Below are 9111 nucleotides of genomic sequence, written 5' to 3' on the forward strand. Positions count from 1 at the left end.
GCCAACGATACCCCAGGCTGTGCAGAACACCCTGTCTGTCCCCAAAGTCCAGCTATTTCAGATGATTCCACAGGCTGTGCAATACACCCTGTCTGTTCCCTTTTCACTCAGGCTTCAATTCGGTGGCCACCGCCAGGATCTTCTACAAGCTCATGTTGCGGCTGGGCTTCCAGAAATTCTACATTCAAGGCGGGGACTGGGGGTCCCTCATCTGCACCAACTTGGCCCAGATAGTTCCCAAGTGAGTTGATGTAACAATCAGGCATGGTACAGTCTCTCCAGGATCTCTGTGTGGGTGGAATCCACACAGGACACGGACTGTTGACCCGAGGGCCCCTCCAGCAGTGTCCGAGACATTGGAGCACCCCTTAGCCAGATCCCCACAGGCCCAGATGCTGTGGGCCTGGGGCTGAGGAAACATCTTCCCTCATTGGGTGAGAGAGGGCAGGTTGACCCCATCCTCTCCTTGGGGCAACTGTGGTGGCTGTCTAAAGCAGACGAAGAGGCCTATATTAGATCATGTTGGACAAGATCTAGGACAGGCCTGACCAGAATACTCTAGAACAATTCCCTCCTCTCCAGCCACTCATCTCAACTCAGTGGATGCCCCCGAAGGACAGGTGTCATTGGACACTGGCTCTTCAATCTCGTGGCCTGTCCCTTCCGCCCCCATCTCCTCTCACAGAGCAGTCAAGCTCACCTGTGCCCATTCCTCTTCCCGCAGCCACGTGAAAGGCCTGCACTTGAACATGGCTTTCATTTCAAGAAGCATCTACACCCTGACCCCTCTCCTGGGCCAGAGCTTCGGGAGATTTCTTGGCTACACTGAGAGGGATATCGAGCTGCTGTACCCCTTCAAGGAGAAGGTTTTCAACAGCATCATGAGGGAGAGTGGCTACCTACATATCCAGGCCACCAAGCCAGATACTGTGGGTAAGCACACCAGGGCTGGGGGACCCAGAGGGAATCCCACTGACCCTGAGAACACAGCTTACAGCAAGAGAGCCCTAACAAGGTACACAGGACTCTGCTTTCCATGCTGAGAATTAAACTCAGGGCATCGCACGTGCTAGCTAAGCCACCTGCCACTCAGTACAGCTATAATCCCAGGCATGGGAGGTAGAGCCAGGGGACCCCCACAACTTTTAGGTACCTAGTCCACACAGTGAGTTCCAAGCCATCCTGGGCTATATAGCAAGACTCTTGACTCAAAAAAGAAGAGGAGGAAAAGAGGAAAATAAACAAAAAATTTAATTCATAAGAAAAATGATAGGATGATCAAATAAACAGTCGTTTGTTCAAAGGTATTAAATGCAAACTTGTTTTCTAATGGATACAGAACTCATTAACACCCACAAGTAGTCAGGCCTAGTGATGCTTGCAAGCCTGTAATCCCAGCTGCTCTGGAGGCTACAGCAAGACAAGGCCTCCTGGGTGGCTTAGTCTGAGACCTGATCTCAGAGTGAACACAGGAAACATGTCCGTGAGGCAGCTCAGTGGGAGAGCATTTGCCTTGCAACTGTGAAGTCCCTGAGTCCAATCCCCAGTATAGAAACAAAATTGCCTGGAGGGGGGTATGTATTTCTTCTTGAGAGACCAGAACCATTTGTATTTTCCTGGTTTTTCTTTTAGCTGTAAAGTAGCTAAAAGACAAGGGAAGGTGGGACCCCCCCCCACCCTAGAATAGTGTTTCTCAACCTTCCTAATGTTGTGACCCTTAATACAGTTCCTCATGTTGTGATGACCCCCCACCATAAAATTATTTTCATTGCTACTTCATAACTGTAATTTTGCTACAGTTCTGAATTGTAATGTAAATATCTGATATTCAGATATCTAATATGTGACCCGTTTGAAAGGGTCATTCAACCCCCAAGAGAGTCACATCCCACAGGTTGAGAACCCCTGCCTTAGAAGAGCCAAGGCCTGTGAGGTGTCCTCTGGATGTTCCTCTAGTCCATTCAGAGGCCACCTGGGAATCATTTTGCTCACTTCAGAGCCTCCCACAGTTCCCCTGGCAGTCCCATACCCACACCAAGGACAGCCTCTGATCACATTAGCCCTGTGCAAAGTCGGGATTCCTTTTCAGTTATGAAACAGATGCTCATCATATGATTTAAAATGCAACACACACACACACACACACACACACACACACACACACACACACACTCGCGCACAAGAAGTCAGTCTTGAGCTCTCTCGCCTTCCAGCTGCACTCTCCAGAAGAGCTGGCAACCTCGTCCCTTACACATGTTGTAAATGCAGGCCCTATGGGTCCGACACAGGTGAGGGCCTCTTCCGGGACCTGAATGGGTCCCCCGCACTCCTCTAACTAGGTGTCCTAGGGTGCTGTTTCCGGTACTCATCCTTCTGGTGATTGGAGCCACGCTGCATGGACTCTGTATTCTGGCTCCTTTTTCCCAGTATGACTTTCGAGAGGCTTCTATGCTGTTACCCCGGCCATGATATTTAATACTGGCTGTGCTATTGATCTTCCTTTGCTATACGAGGCTACTCAGGCCAGGGCTCCAGAAGTGGGGTGCATTGCTGGGCCTGCTGCCGCTCTGTGGCACCCACACACCTCCGTCCTGGAGTCATACTCTCTGGGGCCAGGCTCGAATCCCTCCCTTGCTCCTCCCCACCCAGGCTGTGCTCTGAACGACTCGCCCGTGGGCCTGGCTGCCTACATCTTAGAAAAGTTCTCCACCTGGACCAAGTCAGAATACCGTGACCTGGAGGACGGAGGCCTGGAGAGGTGAGGCCCCACGGCCCTGCTGCAAGGACCCAGTCCCCAAGCTCAGCCCTTTTCTGCCTGCCATTCCATCCCCACCCCAAGGCGCTCCACAGGGGAAGCCAGCAACCATCTTCAGCCCTTGACTCACTGCACCTCCTACTCCATGGCCAGTGTTGTCATTATGGGGATGGGGAAGTAGAGGCCAGCACGGTCTGGTCACTTGTTGGTGGGGAGACAAGATATGTGTGCCAGGAAGTCCCCAAAGTCGCAAACACCCTTCATCACAGGATAACTGAACCTTCTCTCACGGCACCTATGTAGCCTGTGGGTTCTGTGGCAGCCAGCGGGGAGAGGCAGAGCTGTGAGAACACATACATGTGAGGGTGTGTTTGTGTGTCCCTCCGACACAGTGCTGAGTGACACGGAGCTTAGCATTGATGCTGTGCTCTTTGTGGCATGGTCACATCGAGGCACAGGCTGCAAGACATCCAAGCAGGGGCGTCCATTCAGAGCCCGGATCCACAGAGGTAGAGCTAGGGTAAAATATCATATAGAAGAGACAGACCCATGTGGTCTGGTTGTCCTGGGGTAGATGTCACAGAAAATGTGGATGGCAGCATCTAGAGATGCTGGAACATCCCTACAGAGGAGGGAAAGGAAAGGACAGAGGGATGGGACAGACAGACAGAAAGGACAGAGGCCGATAAGAGCCTCACTCTACAGACCTGAGCAGTAAGAGCAGTTCAGGAAGCAGAGCTGAGAATAGAGTTGAGGGTGGAGTGGGAGTGGAGGTGGAGGAGCAGGGAGGGCAGCTGGAAGAAGGGGCCTAGGGGTAAGGTGACAGATGGTGTGGCTAGCCTAGGAAGGAGAGAAAGCTGACCCGGCCAAGGAGGCAGATGGGTGATTCAGGGACCAACACTGGCAGATCACAATTCTAGGGCAGAAAAACCTGGAAACGCCGGGCCCAAACACAGTGGACACTAGCATCTGCCAGACTAAGATGTTCTCAAAAAGGGTGACCAGGCAGGTGGGGCTGTGATAGACGTGTGGCCCATCAGGACACATCCAATTGGGACCCTTGGAGGCGTCAGCAACTGGGATCGAATGGGGTCAGCAGGGTTGGGAGGCCACTTGGGGCTGTAGCTTAGTCACAGTTAAGGCTCAGAAGATCACAGGGCTGAATCAGTGGGGTCAGCAGGTGTCACAAAAGGGATGCTCTGCAGTGGGCCATCAACACAGAGGCCCTTCTACAAGGCAGACAGCTGCCAGGGATCGCTGGAGCTGTGGAAGGTCACAGCCATGAGTGGCAACTGTAATTCCTCAGCCCTTCTCTGCACTCCCAAGCTAGCCTTACCTGATGTTTCCAGCCTGAAGGGGCAGCCCCTTTGTTCTTACAGCCATAGCTTTCACTGACCTGGGCATCCTGTGTGCTTTCCCAGGAAGTTCTCCCTGGAAGATCTGCTGACCAACATCATGATCTACTGGACAACAGGAACCATTGTCTCCTCCCAGCGCTACTACAAGGAGAACCTGGGCCAGGGTGTCATGGTCCATAGGCATGAAGGGTAAGCCTGGCTGAGCAGGGAGAGGGGACTCTGGGGCTGGGGCTGGTAACCACTTGGCCTTTAATCCATAGAAGGCAAGATGGTGCGATAAGAAAGACAGCAGATGTTCTTGGGATCCTGATGTTCCCCGGATCCTGCTCTGCTGGGACAGAGGTATTGGGGTTTGCAAGGTCTACATTGAGACGCTCAGGTGACAGCAAGGAAACAGACTCACAAAGTGGGTGTTTAGAGGCTCACATGACCTGTTACATGGTCCTCCCAGGCAGAGAGCGTCTTTAGTAAGTGAAAAGCAGGAACTATAATGGGAGGGTAGTGTAAGCCTTTGAGGGCTCCATGATCTAGCTGAACTCTCCCCAGGCCATAGGTGTCCCCTCTGGAAACAGGAGAACACAGCATCTCTGCCTCACCCTACCCCTCTTCCCTGCAGGATGAAGGTCTTTGTGCCCACCGGCTATTCTGCCTTCCCTTCTGAGATACTGCATGCTCCAGAAAAGTGGGTGAAGGTCAAGTACCCCAAGCTCATCTCCTACTCCTACATGGAGCGTGGGGGCCACTTTGCTGCCTTTGAAGAGCCCAAGCTTCTGGCCCAGGACATCCGCAAGTTCGTGTCCCTGGCCGAGCTGCAGTGATGACACTAGCTTCCAACCATGGCTTTAGCAGCAGCCCTGGTTCCCCTGGAGGCACACTGAGGAGAGATGACCCCGTTCTAATGAATATTTGCTTCTGTCCTCTGACCACCCTGGGGGTCCACACTTAACCCCACCCCCCAGAGTTCCCTCTCACCACCCCATATGCATCACCCCACTGCACACCAGGGTTAAGCTTTGATGATAAATGGTTTTATTTCTAAGAGTGTCTGGACCAAATTCCATGTGTTTCTTAGACACCCACATGGGGCTTTCCTTCCAAAAGAGAGTTGCCAGGTGCATGAACCCCATCATGGAGGGTCCTTCTGGGCCATGCTGACTGTGGCAGAGATGCAGTTAGATGCCACCAGTAAGTAGTCTAGGCCACGCTGCACCAGGCAGACCCCAGAAGACTACAAGCACCCCTTGAGCCGCTCACAGTACCCAACCCCTAGGAACAGAAATAGTGTGGCTGGCGGCTATCTGTGAGAAGATCTGAGTACCCCAGGCCCCGCTAGGTGAGCTCGGTGAGATCTGCAGAGCTGTGTTGGTCCCATGGTCCTCTGAGGTAGAGGGAAGGATCACCCAGGTTTGGCTCTGTGCTGCTACGGCAGTGCTTCCTCCCCTTCCCTGAAAAATCTCCTCCTGTCATGATCCTGTCCTTCAGGCATCCCCCAGTGAACCACAGGAAGGATGCTCTTTGTCGAAAGTAGCTGTCCAGCTCCAAGACTCCGCTGGGGAAACGGGCTGCCTGACCTTCTGCGGGCGCAACTTCAGATTGAGGACATGCCCAACACCCAACCTGGGCACCCCACTCTCCAACTCCCACTCTGTCTTCATATCCTTCCCCATGAGCCCTATGGCACTGCCCCCCCCCCCGCAGACGCTGAGATGAGGTCTTACCAGCTGGCCCAGTGGGAACTTTATTGATAATTCTCATTGTCTGTGCGTTCTATGGCGATCCAGAACCTCTGCCCTGATCCAGCCAGAGTCCCAGGTAATGTAACACAAAAACCCAGCACGACAGTTGAGGTGTGTGTACAGCTTCTGGAGACCCCTACTATAAACATCAGCAGCAGCAGGGGCCTTCCTGGTCCCCACCCCTCCCCACTGGGAGTCCCTACATGGGGCTGTACCTGGGCTCTGGAACCCATCTGGAGTTCATGTCAGGCCTGACTGCTTCAGGATAGCAACAGAGATGTTTCCCCCACTCCTCAGAGGACACACATCTTCCTGATACTGTATTCTAGAAGGTTCCCACTTCATTTGGGAAGCCAGACTGTCTGTGGAGACGGGTGTGTCAGCAATGCCTCCTCCCGGCATACGCTGGGAACGAGGGATCTCCAGCACACATCTGGCCTATTCTCTTGCTGTTGGAAGGACCTCAGGTGTCCTTGAGTAATGGCTGTCCCTGGGGATCTTCTCAGGAAAGACTGTCCAAGGACAGACTATTCTAAGAAGAATTCCTGACCTCACAGTGGTATCAGCTGGAAAGGCCAGGGCCGCTCTCCTGTCCTTGGCCATTAGGGTAACATCCATCACTGCTCTGCTGTCTGAGACTCCGACCCCCAGCCTCCCGCTAAGCAACATCTGGAGGCTAGAGAAAAGGAGACTCAGGAAGGAAAGGGATCCTGGCATCTTATTCCTTTGGAGCAGATGCCTCAAGCGGTCGCTGAATTCAGAGGCATGTGTTTGCCGCCCCCTTGTGGCTATCAGAGGAGCTCACATGCGCCCATGAATAGCAAAGCTTCACCCATCCAGAGCCTCCTGCACTCCTCCAGGCAGTGGGTCTGAGCCTGGGCAGGTGAGGAGAGCATTACAGCCCAGGGGGTTGGCATCCATCCTACGAAGCTCCCGGTTTATCTATAGGGGAGGCCTTCCAAGATTCCCAGCCAATACATGAAAACTGCCCTGAAGCCTTAAAACCATCACTACTGAACACTGTCTGGAACTGGGATGGTGTGTGAGGCCACAGGAAATATGACAGGAATTTTCTTTTCCTTCTCCATAAGTTGATGGATCAAAGATTGATGCTCCAGGAGGGTCTCAGCATGTGGTATCTTTTTCTTTACTCATACATTAAGAACGTTCACTTTTCACCTGAGGGTATTGCTTCGAAGTCCCTCTTGGGCATTCAGAATGTCACATGATCCCCCTTGCCTACCAGGGCATCACTAAGCGAAATATTGGCACCTGGTCCTAAGCACTGACCACTGACCTGGTTAACTATGCCGAGACTGGCGGGTAAGGGGCAGGGAGCTAACACAGAGCGGATGCGTGGGAACGGGACTCACACGGGACAGAACTATCTCCCAAGAATGACGTGTGCATGCACGGAAACTTAAGTTTGTTTCTAAAAGAAGGAGATGCAAATGTGAAAGGAGACTGCACCGTACCTGTTGCTAGAATGCATGAGCCTATGCTTAAAAGACCCTCAAGGGAGCTGGCAAGATGGCTCAGCAGTTAGGAACACTGGCTGCTCTTCCCAGGGACAGGGTTCCATCCCCAGCACCCACATGGTGGCTCACAATCATCTGTAACTCTAGTTCCTGGGAATCTGATGCCCTCTTCTGGTCTCTGTGAACACCAGGCACACATGTGCTACACAGCCATACATGTGAGCAAAACTCTTATTAGCCCCCCCCCCCAAAAAAAATAATTAAAGACCCTGCGGAACACAGTTAGCTGATAAACACTTTCAGCAAAGTATGGGAGGCAAAAGCACCTTATCAAGTCACTAGTAGCCAAAAACACTATCAAGCCAGTAGCTTTATATGAAAGAAATCAGAATCCACTCACAATAACTTTTAAAAAGTAAAATACTAGGGCTGGAGAGATGGCTCAGCAGTTAGGAGCACTGGCTGCTCTTCCAGAGGTTCAGATTCCCAGCGTCCACGTGATGACTCAACCATCCGTAACTCCATTTCCAGAGGTTCAGATTCCCAGCGTCCACATGATGACTCAACCATCCGTAACTCCATTTCCAGGGGATCCAGTGCTTGTTCTGGCCTTGGCAGGCACCGGGCATGCATTTTGTATATAGACATACATGCAGGCAAACACCATAGGCATAAAAGAATAAATTTTTTTTAAATGCTTATTTATTATGTATACAATATTCTGTCTGTGTGTATGCCTGAAGGCCAGAAGAGGGCACCAAACCCCATTACAGATGGTTGTGAACCACCACGTGGTTGCTGGGAATTGAACTCAGGACCTTTGGAAGAGCAGGCAGTGCTCTTAACCTCTGAGCCATCTCTCCAGCCCCAAGAATAAAATTTTTAAGCTAATTTTAAAAAAGGAATCTATGTAGTAAAGGGGGTGAAAGACCTCTACAGAGAGAGCTTTACAACACTGAAGAAGAAACTAGAAGATGCTAGAAAAAGGAAAGGTGTCCAATGCTCATGAATACGTAGTTAATATTGTGGAAATGTCTATGTTAGTGAAAGTGGTCTATAGATTAAACTCAGTACCTATCCAAATTCCAACAATATGCTTCAGAAATCATTAAAGAAAGATTACTTCAAAAAATGTATTTGGATCAAACAGTCCCAAATAGCCAAAGTAGTCCTAAGCAGAAAGAACAATGCTGGAAATACCACAGTACCTGGCCTCAAATTACATTAAAGAGCTATAGTGACAGAAACATCATGATACTGACACAAATATAGACACATGGACCAATGAAAAGCAGGAGAGGACCTGGATATAAACCTATACAATGACAACCACCTAATCTCAACGTGTCAAAAAAAGCGTTGATAGAAAGCATCAGCACTATGACCACAGCAACTTTTATGAAAGGAAACTTTTAACTGGGCTGACTTCCAGCTACAGAGGTTTACCCCATTGTCATCATGACGAGACATGGGGCATACAGGCAGTCAAGGTGTTGGTGACAGAGCTGAGAGTCCTACATCTTGACCTGCAGGCAACAGGAAGGGATCTGAAGCCCTAGGCATGGCCTGAGCATATATGAGACCTCAGAGGCCACACTTCCTCCAACAAGGCCATAGCTACTTCAACAAAGCCACACCTCCTCATAGTGCCAGTCACTACGAATTTATGGGGGCCAATTATATTCAAACCACCACAGGTAGTGTTAGGCTTAAGACTGTAAATGGCTGCTGGGGGCAGACCGGGAGCTGGGCGGCAGTGGGTGCTGCTGAGGGCAGACCGGGAG

The 9111-nt window shown here is 51.2% G+C and overlaps 1 protein-coding gene across 1 annotated transcript; it reads left to right on the forward strand.

Moving 5' to 3' along the window:
- Positions 1 to 111: 111 nt before the first annotated feature.
- Positions 112 to 5163, forward strand: LOC101990704 (epoxide hydrolase 1-like; the record flags this gene model as incomplete). The annotated part of the gene is made up of 5 exons (XM_005372282.2): positions 112 to 241; positions 725 to 933; positions 2650 to 2758; positions 4177 to 4302; positions 4730 to 5163. Coding segments are annotated over 5 exons (776 nt in total), but the record flags the coding sequence as incomplete, so codon positions are not given.
- Between the last annotated feature and the right edge of the window lie 3948 nt (positions 5164 to 9111).

Source organism: Microtus ochrogaster, unplaced genomic scaffold (genome assembly GCF_000317375.1).
Source record: "Microtus ochrogaster isolate Prairie Vole_2 unplaced genomic scaffold, MicOch1.0 UNK837, whole genome shotgun sequence".
NCBI lineage: Eukaryota > Metazoa > Chordata > Mammalia > Rodentia > Cricetidae > Microtus > Microtus ochrogaster.